Source organism: Meriones unguiculatus, chromosome 17 (assembly GCF_030254825.1).
Source record: "Meriones unguiculatus strain TT.TT164.6M chromosome 17, Bangor_MerUng_6.1, whole genome shotgun sequence".
NCBI classification, from domain to species: Eukaryota; Metazoa; Chordata; class Mammalia; order Rodentia; family Muridae; genus Meriones; species Meriones unguiculatus.
In genome coordinates, this window is record NC_083364.1 from 37,165,094 (window position 1) to 37,188,636 (window position 23,543).

Sequence of the window (23,543 nt, forward strand, 5' to 3'; positions counted from 1 at the left end):
TTCAGGCGGTCGGTTGGGCTTTGTGAGCTTACTGTCAGAACCCGGAGAATGTCAGCTTGTATCCGTGTCTTTATTGACAGTCTGTCGCCTGTCTACCGGACATAGTTTTTTTTTTTTGTTTTTTGTTTTTTGTTTTTTTTTTTTTTTTTTTTTGAGACAGGGTTTCTCTGTGTAGCCTTGGCTGCCCTGGACTCGCTTTATAGATGAGGCTGGCTACGAACTCACAGAGATCCACCTGCCTCTGTCTCCCCAGATTACAGGTATGCGATACTGCACCTGATTAGGCCATCCAGTTCAGGTTCACATCTCAGCTAGATCGCTAGATCTTGGTTCTGAGCTGGGCTAGTCCGTGTTTCCCAACCTTCAGACTGGCTCATTTGCATGCCCCTCCATGCCCCTCCCAGTGCTTTGCATCTCCTGGCTGGCTCCTGGTTGGCCTCCGCCAGTCATGTGTGTGCCCTTCTTCCCTCTGGGTTTCCTGAAGCTTCTCTGATCTATTTCTTTTTTCTTTTTCTTTTTTTAAAATTTATTTAACTTTATGTGCGTTAGTGTGAAGGTCTCAGATCCGTTAGATCCGTTAGAATTGGCATTACAGACAGCTATGAGCTGCCATGTGGGTGCTGGGAATTGAACCCAGGTCTGTTTGGAAGAGCAGACAGTACACTTAACCACTGAGCCATCTCTCCAGCCCGTCTGATCTATTTCTAATTCTTTGTCTTCCCAACACACTTTTCCCATGTCAGAGAAACTTTCCTCACTCCCATCTTCTTCAGATGTTTTTACTGGATGTGGCCATTGGGAAGTAGCCTTTGAAATTACAGCAGGACACGTTGCAGGTAGTTATTAAAATTTAACCCTTTCACACTCCGCATGGGGACATTTATTTTTAGAGACACCTTGCCTCACCTTGCGTCCTCCGAGTCTAATCCATAGGTGCTCAATCCCTCTCTTCTCTGTGACAGTCTGAAGAACAGTACTAGCAGGAATAAATAATGTTCCAAAGTAAACTGCACACACTCCAGGAAGTGGGTGTTCGTAACCTTTGCACACACTGCCCAAACGAGGGGTGGATGACAGCCGTAAAGGAAGAGGCGGGATTCTGCTGGAGAAGTGGGGGATTGTATGAATTTGATCACTTATAGACGCAAGGGCCAACATTTCAGTGAATTCATAAAAACAGACTGAATAGTAGTTTCATATAAAATGTAGGGAGAGAGAAGGCCATTCTAGACACAGTTGATCAACTGCACATCAACTAGCCATTTTGCTTGGGCAGCCCCCGCTCTGACCCCAGCCCAGGGTGTGTCTGTAGAAGGGAAGCCCAAGATGACGTCATCAGTGTCAGGAGTCAAACACTGATCAAGTTCCGGGGATCCAGCCAGCACTGGGAGGTGGGGGGTGCAGGCGAGGGAGCTTCGTTCCAATGGATATCCATGCTCTAAACAAAAAGTCACACACACACACACACACACACACCCGTACGCATATACCCTCTGTTCTCCCAAATCCCACATCTATACATTCAATCCCTAGATTAAAAAAAAAAAAATCAGAAAGAAAATATTGCAATCTGTGTCTGGGTGTGATGGCCCATGCCTTTAATCCCCGTGCTAGGGAGGCAGAGGCAAGCTGTTCTTTTTGAGTTCAAGACCAGCCCAGTCTACACGGTGAGTCCAGGACAGCCAGAGCTACACAGCAAGTCCCCATCTCAACACCCGGCCCCCCGACTGCATCTGTTACAAACGTCTCTTTTCTCTTCATTAGTCCCTAAAAACGTCAACGTATTTGCATTAGGTATCACGGGAAGTAATCTGGAGGTGATGGAGAGTACACAGAAGGATGGGCACAAATGGCATCTGACTCTCATGCCCGGTTAGGCCAGGCGCCGGAGCATTCAGATGCCAAGACTCTTGCTGTGCCCGAGCTCACTCCGCAGACTCCAGACGGTGATTGCCTCTTGGGGAAGAAGCAGTCAGATTTCTGCCTTCCCTGAACACGTCTCCCGGGAGTAAAGGCAATGGCCTCACTATGCTGGCCCTAGCCATTCTTCATGCCGACCGCACAGCAGAATCATCCGGGAGGCATTTTATGGCACTCTGGGCTGGGAAGAGAGTCACTGAGTTAAAATTTTCAAGACGCTTGTGATAAAATTTCATCTCAGTCTTTTTTTGTTTTTGTTTTTTAGTTGCCAACATAGGAGGCCTTTGGTAGAGCAGACACACACACACACACACATACACACACACACATACACACACGCACGCACGCATGCAAAGATTACAGATGATTCCTCTCAGAATGCATGAAGGAATAATCACCTTGGTAGTTTTCCTGAGAGTTGTATGAAACACCCGGGGCTCAGATCTTGTAAGGCGCCCAGGCTTCAGTGAGGCGTCTGGTTTGCAGGCCTCTGCTGTGGGTGGCAGCAGAGACAGGATTCCATTGCACTCCTAGGCGTGCAGGGTGAGATGGGCCTGGAGCCTGATTAACTCTCCCACAGGGGAGAGAGCAACCAAAGGGCCGGCGGAACACACAAAGCGATGGGACATCAGTAAAGTGATCTCTAGTAATAAAGGAAAGGTTGAGCCCAAGCAACCCAGGACACCGAAGCAAGAGGCAGAGAGCCACCTGGGATGAGTTAATGCTAGCCGGGGGGTGGGAGGAGCAGTCCCCAGGGAATCAAGGACAAGGTGGCTCTGTAGGGGACCACATTTCATCCGTCCAGCCTCTGGCCACCTGACCTCCTGTCTTGCAAGTTGGGAGACCTTCCATTTCATATTCAAAAGCTCAAAGGACCAGAGCCTTCCTCTGTCCCTTTGCAGCCCTAACACGGCACGAGGCTGAGGTCGAATCAGTGACCACTTTAAGTGTAATGAAGGAAGCAATGATAACGAGAGCATGAAGGACCTCCTGGGGTGCAGGTTACGGAACTGGCTGAGCTGTTCCTAGTGAGGAGTGTGGACCTCCAATGTCCTACAGATAGGCTCATTAAAAAAAAAAAATTATAGGGGAGGGCCACATTCTCAGAGGTTAGAGGACAACCTGTGGGTCCCAGGATCTAAGTCAGGTTGCCAGGTATAGCAGGAAATGCTTTTACCTGCTCGGGCATCTCGCTAGCCCCGGTGTTGTCTCTAAGTGCTTTCACATCGAGAATCCTGATAGGCGCAGGATTTAACAATCAGATTGTTTTTGTGGTAGTTTGTGAAACAGGAAGTAGGTTAACCAGGGCCTTGGGTTCATTAGGACTCAACTCTGTGGACTCAGCCCATTGCTAAAGCAAGGAAATAAAACACAAAGATACCACAGAGTTGGTATCTCTGTGGTTATGATAAAACCCTGACCAAAAGCCGCTTGAGGTAGAGCTTATTTTCCTACGGCTTTCAGTCCATCACTGAGCAAAGCCAAGGCAGAAGCTGGAAGCAGAAACCATGGAGGAAAGCTGCTTACTGGCTTGCTCCTCCTGGCTTGCTTATAGCGCTCTCCTGCAGCTGGGACTCAGCTGACTGGGGATGGCAGTGCCCACAGTGGACTTGGTCCTTCTACATCAATTAGCAGTCAGAAAATGTCTCAGACTACCTGATTCGGTGGTCCCCCAATTAAGACTTGTGTGGATGTGCATGAGTTCATGTGCACCTGTGCATGCAATTGCCTGTGCAGACCAGAGGGCGTCAGATCCCCTGGTTACTGTAGTTACAGGCTGTTATGAGCAGCCTGAGGTGGGGCGTGAACTCAGATCCTCTGCAAGAACAGGAAGCACTCCTTACTGCTGAGCCATCTCTCCAGCCCCCTTGTGCTGATTGATTTTTTTTTTAAAGATTTATTTATTTATTTATTATGTATACAGTGTTCTGACTACATGTATACCTACTTGCCAGAAGAGGGCACCAGATCTCATCTTAGATGGTTGTGGCTGGAATTTGAACTCAGGACCCTTGGAAGAACAGCCAAGTGCTCTTAACCTCCGAGCCATCTCTCCAGACCTGTTGTGCTGATTCTTAGTGCTCAGTGTTGTGCAGAGTGGGGCTAGGGTCAAGGGCATGCAAGGTCCACTTATCAACCAGTAGGAGTTGTAAGTGAGGCTTTAGAGTCAGGGTTGAGTTTGTCGCTCTGGCAGGGGCCTAGGGCATCACTCACAGGGACTATGAGAGTCTGCCCAGAATCATAGTCAGCTAGCACTTCTCAAAGTGTGGTTTCTGGCCATTAACATCAACGTTACCTTGGGACATTCTGGAAATCCATTCTCATGTTCCTCTCAATCCCTCCTGAATCTGAAATGCTAAGAATAGGACCCAGAAACCAGTGGTTTCAGAGCCACTGTGATGAATCAAACACCCGCTCAATTCGAGAACTACTGTAGAGTGCGTGTAAGATATGAACTAACCTGAAAGAGTGGGCTGTGTGGAGTGGTCTGGGAAATGGGGAACCTAGCCCCGAGGCCGAGCTAGAGGAAGCAGTATTTAAATAGCTGGAAAGTGGGTGGGTGCACACAGGAGGGACAGAAAGGTTAAGTCACGATCTGACTGGCATAGCATAGAACCTTGACGGTATCGTGAATTAAGAGCAACCTGGACTTGTAACAACGCTCTGTCTCAGAAGACAAACACCAACCAACCAAACCAGCAAAATTAGCAAACAATAGTTAGGCCCCAGGATTGCTCTGGCTGCGCAATCCTGATGGCTTGATTTGGAATCCCTGGGACCCATGTGAAAAGTCGGGGTGTCTTGTCACGTGTCTGTAATCCCAGGACTTCTGCAGCAAGATGGGAGGTGGAGGAAAGTGAACCCTCCAGAAACTGGCAAGTCATCCAACGCAGAGTACGCCGCAGTGCAGAGGCAAACGAGAGACCCTGCCTCAAAGTGTAAGGCGAGGACGGATGCTCCAGGTTATCTTCCAGTCTGCACAGGGGTACGGGGGTGTCCAGAGCACTCCCTCCAGATAGACAATCCATCAGTAAATATTTGTAAAATCTTTTTAAGAAGTTGGTCATTGAATAACGACATTAGTCAGATTCCAGGTGCTTATCACACAATGCCTGATGTAATTAATTTATGAAGAGAACATTTTGGGCCCGTAAGGTGGCTGGGCAGGCAAAGAGACACTAGAGGCCGGTCTGATGATTTCGCTTTGATCCCTGGGACCCGTGTGGGAGCAGGAGAGAACTGGTCTTTACAAGTTCTCTGGGATGCACCCTCACACCTCCACACTAAAAAAAGAAAGTGTAGTAAAAGGCTTATTTTAGCACCGCAAAACTGGTCTTCTTGAAAGAGAAAGAAGGGCCTGAGGCCCTGCAGTCCCCTTTGAGGGCACACCCCTATCGGCTTAAGGGCTCCCAGTGGCCCTACCTTTGACAGTCCCATTGCTGTTCAGTAGGTGCTGCCGGCTCGGGGGTATAGTAAGATTTTAACAGGACCATTGTCTGGAGTGGTGGCACCTCAGCTTTGAAGCAGGCTTTTGTCAGTGACGGTTATCTGAGATTTTACAGGGAGGCGGGGAGTGTGTGTGGCATTATTCTTTTGAAGGATTCTCAGAGCCTCTGCCGAACTTAGTGTTCAGGCATGCCTGGCAAACGGAGAGATGCTTAGGTGAGGGGTCTTTCAAGACAACCCCCAGTTAAGACGCTTAGGCATGCGAAGTTGGCCCGCTAAAGGTGCCTTTTTGTCCAACAATGAGAATCGTTTCTAGGAGGCTGTCAGGGTTCGGTCCCTGAGAGGCTGAGAAGCCTAACTTTATCCCACAGTGACTCTCTCCCGGCCCAGGGGCCAGCCTGTGGTAATGGTGGACCGTCTGCCTCACGCAGGTGTCTCTGGTCGGCTTCCTCTTCCTGTTGGGCTTGTACATCTCATCCCTGGCTTCCTGTATGGGGGGGCTCTATGGAGCGCCCCGGATCCTTCAGTGCATCGCCCAGGAGAAGGTGGTTCCTGTGCTCGCCTTTCTGGGGAAAGGGGTAAGTGGCTTCTTGTTTGCTCGCTCTCGTGCTCGCTCTCGTGTTCGCTCTCTGTCTCTGGAGCAGGAGCTTTTCCTACCAGAGCTGCAGATGGCTGTTTCTGGTCTCTGGGGTGGGGCAAAGCAAAGGGTGTAGTTTTCTGTTTGTTTCTTTGCTTCTTCCCCAGTGTTGGGAACTGAATCCACAGCCTGGCCAGTCTCTCCCTGTGGTGTGTGTGTGTGTGTGTGTGTGTGTGTAGTATATTACATACATGTTTCCTTTGGGTATGTACCCTTGTATGTGTAGATGTGGGTTTGGTTGTGTGCGTGCATATATGTTGGCTAGAGGCCAACTTCAAGTGTTTTTCTCAACCACTCAATCACTCGCTAAGTTTTTCATTTTAAAAAAGTGTGTTTGTGTTTGTTTGTGTGTGTGTGTGTGTGTTTGTCCTGTCTGCTTGTATGTCTGTACACCACTTGCATGCAGTGGTGTACACTCTGCAGAGGCCACAAGAGGGTGGCCGATCACCTGGAACCGGAGTCACAAGTAGTTGTGAGCGGCCCCGTGGTTGCTGGGAACGGAGCCCGGTCCCCGGGAAGAGGAGGAAGGGCTCCTAACCGCCCGGCCGTCTCTCCAGCCACACACCTTATTTTCTGAAGCAAGGTCACACTCACTGATGCAGCGGGGGCAGCTGGCCAGGGATCCCGAGCGCGCTGCCACCAGCCCATGCGGGGTTACGGGTGCGGGTCCCCGTGCACAGACGACTCGAGTGCCGGGGTGTGAACACAGGCCGGGTTGAGGGCCTGGCCTCTACCGACCGCCGTCTCCTCAGGCTCCCCGCTTGCTTTTCAGATCGGACCCCTCTCCGCCATATTTTCACACAACAGGCAGTTCTCTCAGCACTTAGAGATCTGTCCTCTGTGTTAATTTAAAGAGGATTTTCTCGTTCTTTTTCCATTACATACAGGGCTGTTGTGGGTAATTCTCCCTCTTTACAGCTGTGTGTGTGTGTGTGTGTGTGTGTGTGTGTGTGTACACACATATATGTGTATATATAATTACATCTGTAATGACAAATGTTTTGACTCAATCTTTTTGCGTGTGATAATTTAAATTTTTTTTTTTTATTTGTTCTTGGGTAGCTTCATACATGCATGCAACGTATCTTGATCACATCCCCTCTGACTCTCTTTCCCTCCCCTCCCCCAAGAAGTCTCCCACTTTTGTGGCCTTTCCTCCCGTTTGTAACCCCCTGAGTCCTGTTGGTGCTGCCTGCTGGAGCGTTGGCTGGGCCTGGGGCTCCATTTTGTGCGGGCATTGATAGTTGAGGTTTGCGACATGCCACGTCATGCCCAAAGGGCAGCATTGCATAGTACTCTTCCCCGTCCCCCAGCTCTTACATTCTTTCCACCCCCTTTTCCAGGATCTTCCCTGAGCTTTTGGGGGGTTGAGTGCCATTTAGGGGTGAGCACTCAGTGATCACGTGTTCTCGTCACTGGCTTATCGCCAACCGGGGCCCAGTACAAAAAGCACTAACACTTAGTAATAAATATTAAGAAGTAATAACTAGTTAATACTTAGTACTAAATATTTGACAACACGTTTATTTAGCAAAACAACAGTAGTAGGTTGTGCCTTTGGGACCCATGGCCCCCCTAGCCGTGGGCTTTTGACTGGCTTATAGGACCAGACGTGAATTCTTTTACATGGAAGGTGGTTGGTACCTCCACCGCTGTCATGCCACTATTGCTGCAGTGGGCACGTCTCCGTATGGGTACATTTGGGGCTCACTGCTAGGCAGTACCCTGGATGAGTATTCCCTCTAAGCAGCCATCTGTCGGCACTATGCTAGCAGGGAAGAGACGGAGATCAGTTCCAGCTTTGTTCTCTATGTCCCGCAACCTGAATGGGCTGTGTCTTCAGCAACAGGGCCTCACCAATGTATTAGTTACAGCTCCGTTTCTATGATAGAATACCGCGACCAAAAACAATTTATGGTGGGAGAACCTTAATTTTGCTTGCAATTTTTGTTCAGTAACCCATGCCTTCTCAGGGAAGCATTGTCCACCCGTGCAGCATGGGCAAGGGCCATGTGTGTTTCAAACTCCTTCTTTTTAAGTATTTAAATTAGCTTACAAAGTAGTGGGTTTTCATAATCCTTAGTTTTAGTTACCCTCCTCCCCTACCCCCTCCTCTCCCCGTCCTTTAACCTCTACTATTTCCCACTCTTTTCTTCCTTCCTTCCTTCCTTCCTTCCTTCCTTCCTTCCTTCCTTCCTTTTTTTCTTCCTTTCTTCTTTCTTTCTTTCTTTCTTCTTTCTTTTTCTCTTTCTCTCTCTTTCTCCCCTTTCTCTCTCTTTCTTTCTCTCTCTCTCTTTCTCTTTCTCTCTCTCTCTCTTTCTTTTTTTGAGACCGAGTCTCACTATGTAGCCCTGGCTGTCCTGGAATGTGTGGCATTTGCGGGCCTGCATCCCCTCGCTTGGTGTGGTGTTTTCCGGTTCCATCCAGTCCCTGCAAGGTTCATGACCTCACTTTCTTCAGAGCGGACTAGCGTAGCCCGGTGCACACGCACCAGTGTCACTCTCCGTTCATCAGCTGATGGACAGCCAGGCCGAGTCCATTTCCCAGCCATGAGAGTAGAGCAGCAGCGAACACGGACATACTTATTCACATGCATAGGTACACACTCAGGTATACATAGAGACACCCCCCTAACATACAACTCACACACCACACACACGTACACTACACACTCACACACATTCACACATACACACTCACACACTTACACACTCACACAGACACACACACATCACACATACTGATACAGACTCAGACACACATACACACACCACACAAACACACATTCACACATACACACACACATCACACATACTGATACAGACTCAGACACACATACACACACCACACAAACACACATTCATACATAAACACACCTCACACGCTACCTATTCATACACACACATACACACACTCACACATTCACAATCATACAGTGTGCACGTATGCACATACAGACTCACACACATTCACACACATGCACACACAAACACACTCATCTACACACATACATATACAGACACATTCACACATATTCATACACACATGCACAGTTGAGCGCACAGTCACCCATGCTCACATACACACTCATACATATATATGCCATACACACTCACACACACCACACACACTCACACACCCATGCACACTCATATAGATACTCGAACACACAAGCAAACACTCACATGTGCACAGACACACTCATAGACACATAACACTTATACACACTCGTAAACACATGCACACTCATACACACATGCACACTCATACACACACACTTTTATACATGATCGTACACACGTGTGTGCCTACGCACACACAGAAAACTGAACGTGTCAAGTGGATGGTGCCGGTGGTTAGGCCAGAGTCAGATCCGCTATGTAGACTCCCTCACAGGCATTCACGCGCCTGGTGTCCCTTGCCCAGTGGAGCCGACAGTCGATGTTAGCCATGGTTAGCTGAGAGTTAGCTGTGGTTAGCCAAGGTTAGCCAACAGCTAGCTGTGGTTAGCTGAGGTGCGGCTCTGCTCGGCGGCTGGAGGAGGCCACAGACGGGCACCTTCCTCTCTGCTGTGTCCTGCCAGTGGCCCTCAGCCCCTCCGCAGCGTGCAAAGCCCCTCGCCATCTAGAGTCAGGCTTGGGGTGAGAGCCACACAAGAGTGTGAGGCCCCCACTGTGCTCTACACCGAGACGGGGGTAGAATTTGTGCGTGGGCGTCTGCTGATGAGGAAGGCTGCCTGGGTGGTGGTAGCGCTCGCCTGTGATCCCAGCATTGGGGAGGCAGCGGCAGGAGGATCGCCGTGAGTTGGAGGCCAGCCTGGTCGACAGAGGGAGTCCAGGAGAGCCAGGGCCACACAGAGAAACCCTGTCTCCACCAAACAAACCAGACACTGGCCAGGGAACACAGAGCTCTAAGCTTCTACCTGGTCTTCCTTATCACATAGGCGTGTCTGCCGAGGAAGGAGGATGGTCACATCCACTCAGATTTGTCCTTAGCTTGGTCTGTGGTTGTGAAGATTTAGAAACGCTGTGTGTGAGCCTCACTGGCACCCTTGCCTTGAGTGACAAGGTCAGTGTTGGGGGGAGCGTAGCTTTGGCCCATCGTTAGTGAAACGTTCAGCCGCACGCACGGCAAGAGCTGGCCTTTCACCAGGATTCCTGTTTCCCCCACTGCAGAACAAAGCTGACTGTCTCCTCCTGTTTTGTCGCCATTTGCATCTTTTTTCTTCTATCGTAGGGGTTAATCAATATCTGGACGCTCTTCATTAGGAGGTTAACCCTCTGTGACCAGTGTTTCAGACACTTTTCCTGCTTTGTCATGTCCCCCGCCCCCCAAAAGTGCCCTCATATACGATTAGATTCTATTTGCTTGTCTCCTTCTTCAATGGCGGAACACTAGAAACTTAGACGCACTTTTGAGGTACAGCCAGCACAGTAGGAAAGGTCCCCAAATAAACGGAAACAGTCTTAAGAAAAACTATGAGGTAAGCACCAGGTAGGCCTCCACCCAGGAACGCTGTCCATCTGACCTCTACCCCGACTCTACCCCACTCCCCCACCCCCCATCCCCACCCCTGCTCCACCCTCACCCAGCGAGGCCCTTCCCTCTCGCTCCACGCCCCATGACTGCTGTGATGGGCTTTTCTGAGGGAGCGCGGACTTCTCCTCAATCAGGAGGCAGCACGTCCCTCAGGTGTGGCAGGCCCCGCGGCCTCACTCTCAGGTGCTTTTGTCCCGCTCCTGGAGCTCATGAACTGCCACAGGAAGTACCCACCCCTCGACCAAGGACACAGATGTGAATGTCATGGAATTCACGCCACAAGACACTGTTCTCCTCGTGATTTCCCCCAGGATGTTTAAGAAGGCAGAGCCACTTGTAGCTCCCGGCACACACAGACTCCGGGATCTGGCCCCGGGGTCCTCGGCTTGTGACAATGCTCCCTCTGTGTGTAAACAGCTTGCCTGGTTTTGAAACCTTCCAGCACACATTAAGTATTTCGTACCTGTACTGTCTGGGGCCAGAAGGTCTTATTTGTTTTACGTTTTGGGATATCTCTGTATCCACAGTGCAGTATCTTCGGGGCGAAGTCTCAACCCTCAGCTAATTTATGTCTCACACCCGCCTAGCCGCCTAGCCTAAAGGTAGTTATATGCACCACGGCTTTAAAAATTTTAGGGCAGGCAACGAAGTTTCACAGTGTGGGATTTCCCAATTAAATTCCCATACAAATCAAATAGAGAGCTTCCTAGAATTCCATTATTTGAGCTACAGAATTGTTACACTGAGCACACTCTTGTCTGTACATGCACGTGTGTGTCCCTCTATGCTATCTTCCTCATCATCACCTTTGTGAGCAGCCGCCTCCTCCTCTTTGCTGTGGTGGCAGCTTCTTATGGGGGGGGTGTCTGTGGATGTCTCTTGTGTTGGATGTAAACTTTGACGGCCCCCAGACTGCATTCCCATCAGCAGAAGGCCTTCTCAGTGGATCCAGTGTCACAAGGTGAGCAGCGCCCGGCTCTCTCTCTCTCTCTCTCTCTCTCTCTCTCTCTCTCTCTCTCTCTTTCTCTCTCTCTCTCTCTCTCTCTCTCTCTCTCTCTCTCTCTCTCTCTCTCTCTCTCGAGGGTTATGTGCTAACTGGTGTTTGTCCTGGCTGCTGCTGCAGAGGTGGGCGGGGCCTTCTCAGCCTCTGTAGTCATCCGTGTTTGCCGATCCTTGCGGGTACCTGACGGTACCTCGCTGTGGCTGAAGCCTGTCCTCTCTAACTACTGATGAGGTCACTCATCTCTTCACATGTTTAATAGTCTTTGTAAAGGGCCTGGGCAGATCTTTTACTCATTTTGCTGAGTGGGCTGCCTTTCTAACAGGACTTTCATGACATGACATGTTTATTTAGTGTGGTGTGTGTGTGTGTGTGTGTGTGTGTGCAGTCTTTAAACTACAGCATGCGTCAGAGGACAACTTTAGGCGTTGGCTCTCCTTCCACCATGTGGGGAACTGGCTCCAGTCACCAGGCTTAGTGACAAACACCTTTACCTGCTGAGCCATTTCACCTGCCTGTCTTGTCTTTTTTCCAGTTATGCTATAGGGATTCACTGTCTGTTTTCCATATCTTTCGACCAGTCTGTGGACTGTCCATCTCTTGGTGGAGAGAGGCTCTCACTGGCCCCTTTTATCTGTTCACAATCAAGCTCTTGGCCTAGGCTAGCATTTATGGTAGCTGATCTGAAACTTCTTTTAAAGTTATGGGTTTCTTTTTAAAAATTGGTTTATTTATTTTTTATTTTATGTATATTGGTGTTCTGCTTGTATGTGTGTGTGAGACAGAGGGTGTCAGCTCTCCTGAAACTAAAGTTCCAGACAGTTGTGAGCTGCCATGTGGGTGCTGGGAATTGAACCCAGGACCTTTGGAAGAGCAGCCAGTGCTCGTAACAACTGAGCCATCTCTCCAGCCCCCACTCGGTTATGAGTTTCTAAGAACTTACTTTATTCATAGTCATTTTATTGTTAGAATCTGCTAAACCATTTTAATAAAATGCACCATAAAACTAACTCCCAAACATTATAAAATCTTTCTCTTCCTGCTTCCTTTCCTCCTCTCCTGTCCCTTTTCTCATTTTTAAGGATTGTTCTTCTGGGGGAGGGTCTCAGGTCAGCATGGGTTCTGGTACACCCTTAGAACACACAGCCCCAGTGTGTGTGTGTGTGTGTGTGTGTGTGTGTGTGTGTGTGTGTAAGAGCCTGGTGAGTGAGTTTAGGCGGGGAAAGGAATAGTATGGAGGACAGGCGAGGCCCCTATTTTAGCTGCAGTCTCTGAAGCAGGGAGAGTGGGCTAGGAGGACTGGGAGGCTGGTGAGGAAGGAGGCGAATGGAGCCGGGGGAAGGGTCATCCTGGGGTGAGTGAAGTTTCTCAGGAGCAGAACATGGGACTGCCCCGGGAGTGCTGCTCTGGCTCCAGAGCCACATGAACCAGCTCCCCACTCCCGTGCCCTCCTCCACGAACGCCAAGTGTGTGTGTGTGTGTGTGACTGTGCATGAGTGCATGCACACATATGTTAGTGACATGTTCCCGTTCCAGCCACCAGTGACTCTGCCGTGCCTTCCGGGTGGGCCTGGACAGCTTGTCCACCCAGACTGGGAGAATCACATGGGGGCTTTCTCCCTGCGGGAGCTGAAACACTAACACGTCTGACGTTACGTTTGATTTCTATCAATTGGTCGTAAAACTCCCGATTCTATTTGAAATGTCGTAATCCTGTATTGTTGTTGTTGTTCTCGTAGAAAGGGCCAAATAAAACCCCCGTGGCAGCCATCTGCCTGACCAGCTTGGTGACGATGGCCTTTGTCCTCGTGGGCCAGGTGAATGTCCTGGCGCCCGTCGTCACCATCAGCTTCATGCTCACCTACATCGCCGTGGATTACTCTTATTTCGCCCTCTCCATGGCCCATGGTGGCCTCCCCCGGTCTCCCAGGCCGCTGCCCAAAGGCGCAGATGCTCTGTGCCTGGGCCAGGACGGGGTTCCCAGCTACGGCTCTGACACCCCGGCCGGCAGCCTCTCTGAGGGCACCCTGCTGGAGTTCACCAAGGGCATGGATCAGCTCCTCCAGCCGCTAGGGGGACTCGGGAGCAGTCCGCGGGGGTCCGGAGAGGGTGACCGGACCCCGAAGAGGCAGAGGAGCAAGTGCAAGAAAGGCGCCAAGCGGACCCTTCAAGACAGCTTCCTCTTGGAGCCCGGGTCTCCTTTGGCCTTCCCTACGGAGGTCTCTGACAGGCCGCCTGCCGCCTCCAGCGGCGAGCAAGACTCCCTTCAGGACCAGCAGACAGCCGAGTGTGAACCACGTGACCAAGCCGTCCCTGGTCTGCGTACCCAGCCTACAGTGAAGGGAGAAGGTAAGTGCTTTGGGGCCTCCTAGTGTGGGGCGATCACCACTTGCCTCGACTTACCAGTTATTACAACCCAGTTTTCAAAACTAACTTTCGGTTACTTATCTCAAACTGTTGAAATTCAGAGGCCAGTTAAATTATAATTCTACCGTGTTATATATACACTAGCTAATTTTAGACAGAACTTCCTCTCAATTGTGCATCAGAGCTGGGAGGCAGAGCTGGAAATAAAAATGTTACTTTCCTTTTACTCAAAATCCCGCTAAAATGTAGCCACTGTGGGCCACGGGGGCCGAGGAGGGCTCGCTAATGGGCTCGCCAGGTTTTGTCAGCAGAGGGGAGCTCTCGCAAACCAGGTACCATGGGATGAAGGGACGGTAGCTAAAGAAGTCGAGCTTTTCTGAAAACTGCCAGCGCAGAGCCATAAAGAAAGCCATGGAGAGAGAGCATGGGAAGTCCCAAGAGAAAGGGCAACCATCTTTGAAGACCTGCCACTTCCTAGGTGCTGTATATCTCGCTGTAATTTGAACCTAGAGTGTCACCCGAAGGCCCAATGTAAAATGCACTGCTCCAGGATGGCTCCATCCAGAGGTAGTTGAACTTATAAGAGGAGGAGGAGCCTAACGGGAGGCCTTCAGGTCACTGGAGGTCCGCTCAGCAAGGGGCTCTGGGCTGCTGGTGCTCCCTCTGCTCTCCTCTGCTCTCTGGCCTGTGAAACAAGCAGGTTTTATCCTACCACATGTGCCTGCCGTGGGGGCTGCCCAGCCAGCAGTCCCAAAGCAGTGGGGCCAACGAGTCCCGGACTGACTCCTTTAAAACTGTGCGCCAAAACAAACATTTTTGCTTTCAAAGTTGATGAATTAGTTAACTTCGTGTCACTACGACAACACGCCCGAGAAAACAGTGTAAGCGGGGGGGGGGGGAAGGAACTTATGTGGGCACCCCGTTTCAGGGCTTTCTGTCCACACTCAGGTGCCTTTACTGTGTTCAAGACTGTGGTGAGGTTGAAGCATCACAGGAGAAAGCACGACGCTGCTCGCCCCTCAGCAGTCAGGAAGCAGAGAGGAAATCAGAAAAGATCCAGGGAACCAGTAACACGCTTCCTCCAACCAGGCCGCACTCCCTAAGAGTGCACTCAGTGTAGACTTATCAGTGAATTAATTGGCCCAGTCACCTCCCCGTAGCTCTTTCAGGCTGGGGCCAATCCCCAAGCACATTAAGACTTTTAGGAGGACACTTCCCATTCAGATCACAGATGACTGAGCTGATGGCCTCAGCTGTCTGTTACAGCGACAGAGGCTGGCTCACACAGGTTACATTACTTCATGTAGCATGATAGAGACCATCTTCCAGCTTACAATTGAAGACGTCCAGTGATATGACAGAGGAGGCTGAGCAGATTCTTTGCGCGACCTGATAACGGCTCCAGGTGACTGTGTGTCTTTGATATCTAGGAACTTGGTGTTACACCATCTCCTGAGATCTGTACAGATAGACGTGGGCAGAAGACAAGACAGGGTCATAGGAGGAGGTGGCTGAAAGCAAGCCCTTGGTGTTCTTCTACCAACTAGCTTTCCCTACTTCCCTTCCAGCTTGATGGCACGCTTTTAGTGGTAGGGGTGTTATTAAAATGAACATGATTAAAATGTAAGGCATTGTTATTTTTTTATCAAACTTGTAAGTGTATAGTTTAATAAGCCAAATGATATTAAAAGTTACACTGTCAGGAACAGTGGTTTCTTCCACACTATCCCCCCTTTGCCCTTCACCATCCCCAGTTCCACCCCAGAACAAGCTATTGCTTCTGTTAGCCCTTCTGTGATTAATAATATCTGTCTTGTTTGTTTGTTTAGTTTTATGAGAAGGGTCTCACTGGGTAGCCCTAGCTATCCTAGAACTTACAGACCAGGCTGGCCTCACACTCACAGAAATCCCTTGCCTCTGCTTCCTGGATGCCTGGGATTAAAGCTGTGTGCCATCATGCCGGGCAGACCACAGATGATCTCTCTACCACACATCTCTTATCAAATCTAGGGGGCGATAAATTTCTTGGCTGTGATAGCACAGTGAACTTTTGTCCCTTCCATCATTGGCTGTCCTTTCTGTGTCGAAGAATTTCCGACATGATGAGTCTTGGGGGCAGGCAGAGGAAGTGTTTCACGCTCCAGACCATGGATACCAATACTCAGCGTCAGCTGCAGCCAGAGTCCAGGCACCAGACCAAGGACACGCTGATCACACAAACCCTCCTTAGAGTGGGGGACTGGAAAGTTGGAGAACTGAGGACAGCGGGGAGCGTTCTGGAAGGACGCTGGACAATGCAGGACAGTGCAATACCGCAGCGGAGGTATCCCATATCACGCTGTTACACACCATTTTCGGGCATCTCTACCCCTTCCAGCCATTCTCGTGGCTCCCCTTTTAAAAGCTGTAGTTAAAACGCACTCGATATATAATCGCTATCTGAGCCATTTCTAGTACGCAGGCTGGTGCTAGTAAATGTATTTGTGTTTAAGTTAGACAGCTCCTACCACCGTCATCTCCTAGCTTCCTTCTGATAAAACGGAAACTGTACCCACTGAACAGTAGCTTCCACTCTCTTGAGTGAGCTCATGACTCACTGTTGGGGAGTGGACCCTGCCGAGCTTACAACCTTAGTGTTGGAATGATGACTGTGCATGTTAATTTTTTGTTGACGAGAGTCAGCGGTGGTGGTGCACGCCTGTAATCCCAGCACTCAGGAGGCAGAGGCAGGCGAGTCTCTGAATTTGAGGCTACCCTGGTCTATATACGGTGAGTCCTAGGACAGCCAGGGCTACACAGAGAAACCCCATCTCAAACAAACAGACAAACAGAAAGGTTTTTATTGACACAAGCTAAGTCATCTGGGAGGGTACTCAGCGGAGAAAAAGCCTCCATCCTATTGACAAGTCCATCCCACAGAGGCGCCTCCCCTGGGCTGCTCGTCCTGAGCTGTCTAAGAAAGCAGGATGAGCAAGCCACGGGGAGCAAGCCTGTAAGCAGCATCCATCTGTTGCCTCTGCATCAGTTCCTGCCCCCAGGCTTCTGCCTTGAGCTCCTGCCCTGACTTCCTTTCATGATGAACAGTAAGCTGTATGACGAATAAACTCCTTCACCCCCAAGCTGCCTTTGGGCGTGGAGTTTAATCACAGCGATAGAAAGCTAACTAGGACAGTGACTGACCTGGCTTTGTCATCTCTGAGGTTTTAGGACATCCTCTTTCTGTCTCCTCTTAGTTCATCCTTTCATTCAGGAAATTCTCACATTCTTTAGGCTGGAGACAGGATGCGGGTGTGCAGGGGTGCTCTTGACTCCAGGCGTAGAGGGTGTAGACTTCAGGTGTAGATCCTTGTTCAAAACAAACTTCCACCACTGATTTCTCAAGGCCTCTGGTTCTCTAGGAACAAGACCTTTCTGTCTCTTTGGTTTTTGTTTGCTGTGTTCTAGATCTCAGGCTCTTATATAGCCCAGGCTGGCTTTACAACTATTATGTATCACTTAGCCTCCCTCATCCTGCAATTTCAGTCATATCCCACAATCCCCAACAAGACCTTTTATCTTTGGAGATTTCTTTCTCTCTCTGTCATCCATGATGTTGGATATTGTGTGTATTTTTTTCCCCTCATTCCACAGTATTTTCAAGTACATTATGCATATTTCTTTAGTTCACTTTCCAGCTTTCTTTTGCATTCAGTTACCTAAAACTGTTATCTGTTCTTAACAGGGTTAAAACTGCACAAGAAATGTGTGAGTCAGCTCTTGTCCTGGAACAGGACATGCACAGACACAGCCTGGCCGAGTCATCCTGAGGCCAATCCAAGGGCTGCTGTTGTCATTGTTTATGTTTGTTTACCAAATTCATACCTGCTGACTGATTTCCTTGACAATTTCCCGCAGCCCAGCCCAGCCCAGCCACTCCCTTCCCTCCCCCAACCCGCCCCTCCCTCACCATTCTATCTCGTAAAAACGGTCCTCTATTTTCTTGTCATCTTGTTCTCCTTTCTGGAATACATCATGAATTTATTTCCCAGTTTTTCTGGTGGTTATTTTTTTTTTAAAGTGCCTGCTGTGTCTGCCATAATGAGGCTTGATTACCAATAAGAAGGATAACAAACAGTAGTGATTTAAGGAGCCCCCTACAGAAGGATCCAGAGGTGGGCAGAGCATGGCGGCCATAGCAACTCCACAGCCCTGAGTGACTCGGACCCTTTCTTTAACCCCCCCACAGTTAGCACATTGTCCTGTGATCCAAGGTGTGGCTGCTGGAGTCTTGCCCTCACATCATATGCAAGCAGTAGCAAAAGGAAAGAAAGAAGCACAGGAGATGAGCCTCCAAAGTCACATGGGCCTTCCTGGAAAGCCCATTATGCCTGGCTGTGTTGCCATGGTTGGCAGTTAGTTGTGTGATTGATTAACTCAAGCTGTAAGACAGGCTGACAGATGTCTTTTTACCCAGCGTGTTGCTGCTTATAAAGTGGTGAGTTGCTTTTGTGTTCTTCACCAGGAAATCTGGGTAGGGTGCAAGCTCTCGGTCTGTGCCATGCTGCGCTGTGTTTAATTTCTAGGTGCTTTGTTTGTAACAAGGCTTGTCCAGATCTTCACTATTTTTTTGCTTTGAATTGATCCTTTGTTTGTTTGTTTGTTTTATGGATACAGTGGCTTCTCTTGTGTCCTTGACATATATCCTTACTTCCTCCCTGTAAAATCTTTCTCCTCTGGAACTTGTCCATGTTTTCTCTAGATTCTTTTCCCTTTGGTGTCCTCCCCCTCTCCCTGCTTTCCTCCTCCCTCCTCACTCTCTTGCTCTTTCCTCCTTCCATCCTGATCTCTTTTATTGCAAACTTTTTTTAAAAACATTTTTCATATATTATATTCTGACCACAGTTTCCCTTGTCTCCTCCCAGCTCTTCCCCCACCCACACCTTCTTTCTGTCTAGAAGACAAATGGCAAAAAACAAGATTAAAACAAAGCAAACAGAAAAATACGGAGGAAAAGCAAAGAAAAAGCACAAGAAACACATACACACAGAGGCACATAGGCACACACACATATACACACATATGCACACACATATACACACAAGCATATGCATGCACACATGCATTAAAAACCTGGAAACCATACTAGGTAAGCAAAATACAAGTAAGGTAAAAAGGCCCAGACAAAGCATCATGAGACAAAACATCTCCAAAAATATCACTGAGTTCGTTTTGTGTTGGCCTCCACTGTGGGTCATGGGGCCTCCCTTAAGCGTGGTTTGTATACCCTGTGAGGCTCTGTTAGAGAAAAAGAATTTCTCCTTTGTACACAATTGTCAGTTGGAGTTAGTTTCTGGGTTAGGGATGAAAGCTCATGGCCATTTCCCCTCTCAATGCTGGGGCCTCATATCTGGCTTGGACCTGTGCGGGCCACAGTCTCTGTGAGTTCATCTGTGCCTCAGCCCTGTTGTATCTGGAAGGCACTGTTTTCTTGGTATCATTCATCCCCACTGGCTCTTATACTCTTTCTGCCTCCTCTTCTGCACAGTTCCCTGAGACCTAAGGGGAGAAGCTTGATGAAGACATCCCGTTTAGGACTGAGTGTTCCAAGATCTCTCAGTCCGCGCGTTGTCATATTGTAGGGTTCTGCATTAGTTCCCATCTCCTGCAGGAGGAAGCTTCTTAGATGGTGGCTGAGCAAGACGCTGATCTATGGGTACAGGGAAATGTCATTAGAAGTTGCTTTATTGCTCTGTTCCTTTAGCAGAAGGATAGTATTTGGTTTTCCCCTAGGTCCATGGCCTATCTAGTCTCAACGTTCTTGGCCACCAAGACTCCAAGCATAGGCCTGGGTTCTATCTCCTGGAGTGGGTCTTAAATAAAATCAGATAGTTACAAAAGTTGGTCTCTCCCACACGTCTGTGCCACTGTCGCACCCGCATATCATACAGACAGCTCACCACGGTAGAGCAAAGGGTTTGGAACTGGGTCGCTGTTCAGCTTTCTCCTTTGACGGTGTACAGAATCCCGCCCAGGATCATAAAGACTAGTCAGTGGGGGTTAAGGCTGTAGTTAGGGACCAACTCTACTTCTCCTTGTTCAATGAGTTATGTAGGTGTTCTCTTCAGCGATGGGGCCTTCTGACAGTTCTGGGAGAACAACCAGTAGCCTTGGCAGTAGTCTGGGTTGTCTGGGAGCTCCCACAGGGCCCCTTTAGCCAACAACTTAATTAAAGGTAACCCCATTCTTGGTACTGGATGCTTCACTCGGTGGTGAGAGAAGTCTGACGGGATGTGTATCTACTTTAAAAAGCTTTCACCTGAGATTTCCACACGATGCCTCAAACGGCCCTTAGAACTAGCTGCCCCTCCCTGACTTCCCTCATTTTCCCCTTTCTTTGCTTTTGCTTAAGCCTCCTGTCCCAGTCTCACTATGCCCTGCTGTCTCTCCGTAACCATATATTCTATCTCCCCTACATTAGGGGTGCCTTCCATCCTGCCCAGTCCCTTACTCTGTGCTTAACCTCTGTCGTTATATGGACAGTAGCATGTCTTTCAAAGGCTTAAAAGCTAATATTCAACATGTAAGAGAACACATAGCATATTTGCCTTTTTGGATCTGGGTTACCTCATTCAGGATAACTTTTTTTCTAGCTTCATCCATTTGCCCGTGGATTTCATCTTTTTTAACAGATGAATACTATTCCATTGTGTGACTGTACCACATTTTCATTAACCATCTGTCTGTTGATATAGATATCTATGTTGTTTCCAGTCTCTGGCTCTTCTAAACAGAGCAGCAAGGATGATGAGTGAGCAGCTGTATCTATAGTAGAATACAGAGTCCTTTGGGTGCACATCCAACAGTGGAGTAGCGGGCTCTGGAGGTAGACCTAGTTCCAGCTCCCTGATAGTGGCTGGAGAGTTCTGCATCCCACCAGCAATGCTTCTACAGCATGGGTTGTCACTTCTTTTATTGGTGATCTTGGCCATTCTTACTGCTGTAAGACGAAATCTCAAAGTGGTTTGATTGGCATTTCCGTGATGACTAAGAATGTCGAACATTTCTTTAAGTGTTTCTCAACTATTTGTATTTTATCTTTTGAGATTTTTGTTCATTTGTTTGTTTAAACAGAGTGAATCAGAAGTTTCTGGTTTCTTTGGAAACTCATCTGGGCCATGTATCTATGTTTTTTGTTCTGGTCCCAAGTGTGGGATGTGAGAATGTTCTTCCCAATGGGAAACAGCCCCTGTGAAAAGGCACACGATGTTTGTCAGCTGGAAACTACGTCGTGGAAGGGATGTGGTTTATGTGAGCTAGAAAACATCCTCCTGTGGACTCTGAGGAGGGATAAATAGAAGCCAACAGAGAGACAGTGAGACAGTGCTTTTTGCATCATTTTGCTGGTTTTTGTAGAAAAATGCTTCAAAGAACATTTCTTGCTGCTTTTGAGGAGTTTTTACGCCTAGGCAGGCTGCTGTTTGGGCCGAGTCTCGCCTCTTATGATGAATGGTAACACCACTGTTGCTGTTTCTTGCTGTTTGCTGCTGTGGTTTTCTGCTTTGCTGTTTGAATGGACAGCTGGTATCCTGACAACTGAGATGGGTATATCCCCAAAGAGCCCAAGGACCCTAATGAGCAGGAAGTAGCTAAAAGAGGTCTACAGACCCTTTCCCTACTAATCTCCTCCCTAACGTGGGGTAGAGGTGTTAAAGAACCTTAAGTAAAGTAGGTGTGTTGTAGTAAATAAAAAATAAGTATTGTGCTATATTACGTTTGTTCTTAGCCCTAAGTTTAGTGCAGCAGTATTATCTCACCCACTGTCACAAATAATATGACACAGACACCTGAGTTTATAACTGCCTTATTTACATTGGGCCAGGCAGATATTCCACTTACACTGTCTCACTAACTTCATCATCCACCTCCCAGCCCCCATCCAATGCCATCTGCCTTAATCATCCTCATCTGGTCTCCCTTCCATACGAAATCCCATGGTACTTGATTGAATTCTTCATGTGTGCCTTTTCCCGCCATTATTGGAGTCTTTTCTCCCAGCCCACGTGGTTCCTTCTCCACACTAACCCATCGTGGCGTCCTCCCTCCTCCTCTCTTCCTGTTCATCTGTCTCCTGTGATTCTCCTGTCCCAGAAGTCCCGGACCTTAGCCACGCCTCCCCCATTCTTCCCTGCCCAGCTACAGGCCATTATAACCAGCCAATCAGGAATGTTTCAGGCATTTTACAAAACAAGGATAGGTGTAATCAAACCGTGAGGGCCAGTAACACACATCAGACCAGCCTCCCACATAGGTGTTTGAAAATCTAAGCCTACAACTCACTGTGTAGCTCTGACTGTCCTGGAACTCACTATGTAGACCAGGCTGGCCTTGAACTCCTAGATAACCACCTACCTCTGTCTCCCCAAGTGCTGGGATTAAAGTCCTGTGCCACCATGCCTGGCTGTACTGCATTTTTAATTGGGTTATTTGTTTTCTTGATGTACAGTTTATTTTGGGGTCTTTATATATTTTGGATATTAACTATTAGATGCATAGTTGGTAAATATGTTTTGCCATTCCATGGTCTACTGCTTTGTCTGAATGACAGTGTCCTTTGTCATACAGAAGATTTTCAGTTTTATAAGGTGCTATTTATTAATTGTTGGTCTTGGTACCTTCAGGTGTTGTACTTAAGAAGTCTTTTCCTGTGCCAATGAGTTTAAGACGACTCCTCACTTTCTCTTCTATCAGTTTCAGACATACATAATACAGAAGTTGAGGTCTCTGATCCATCTGAAGCTGAGTTTTGTGCAGGGTGATCAATATGGATCTATTTGTATTCTTCTACATGCAGCCATCCAGTTTGACCAACACCATTTGTTGAAGATGCTGTCTTTTCTCCACGGTGTATTTCTGGCTTGTTTGTAAAAAAAAATCAGGTGTCTGTGGGGGTTTTTATTTCCTTGATCAGCGTGTCTGTTTTGTGCCAGTACCAAGCTGTTTTTATTACTACAGCTCTGTAGTACAATATGATATTGGGGATGGTGAGGCCTCTGGCAGTTCTTTGATTATTCGGGATTGTTTTAGCTATCCTCGGTTTGTGTGTGAGTGTGTGTGTGTGTTTTATATGAAGCTGAAAATTGTCCTTTCACTTTCTGTGAAGAAGTATGTTGTACTTTTGATGGGAATGGCTTTGAATCTGTAGGTTGCTTTAGGTAGGATGGCCATGTTACTGTATTAATCCTGCCATAGATCTGAGCTTGGGAGAGCTTTTCATCTTCTGATGTTGTCTTCAATTTCTTTCTTCAGTGTCTTAAAGTTTTTATCATACAACTTTCACTTGCTTGGTTAAAAATTCCCCAAGATATATAGAGATACATGTAGATGTAGATATAGACAGATAGATACAGATAAATAGATAGATAGATAGACAGACAGATAGGTAGATAGGTATAGATAGATATAGAGATAGATAGATAGATAGATATAGAGAGAGATCCACTAAAATCAGGAAGAAGACAAAGTTGTTTACTGTCTCCATACCTATTGAGTATAGTACTTGAAATCTCAGCTATAGCAATAAGAAAACTGAAGGAGATCCACGGGATTCAAATTGGAAAGAAAGAAGTCAAAGTATCTTTATTTGCAGATGATATG

The 23,543-nt window shown here is 48.2% G+C and overlaps 1 protein-coding gene across 3 annotated transcripts in view; it reads left to right on the forward strand.

Annotated features, from left to right (window-relative positions):
- Slc12a8 (solute carrier family 12 member 8) overlaps window positions 1-23,543 on the forward strand; it is a 141,730-nt gene that overhangs the window by 91,877 nt on the left and 26,310 nt on the right. For all 3 annotated transcript variants that reach the window (XM_060370278.1, XM_060370279.1, XM_060370276.1), the window contains 2 exons: window positions 5,799-5,945; window positions 13,283-13,892. In XM_060370278.1, coding sequence (XP_060226261.1) covers window positions 5,799-5,945; window positions 13,283-13,892 — 757 coding nt within the window. The remainder of the gene's footprint in view (window positions 1-5,798; window positions 5,946-13,282; window positions 13,893-23,543) is intronic.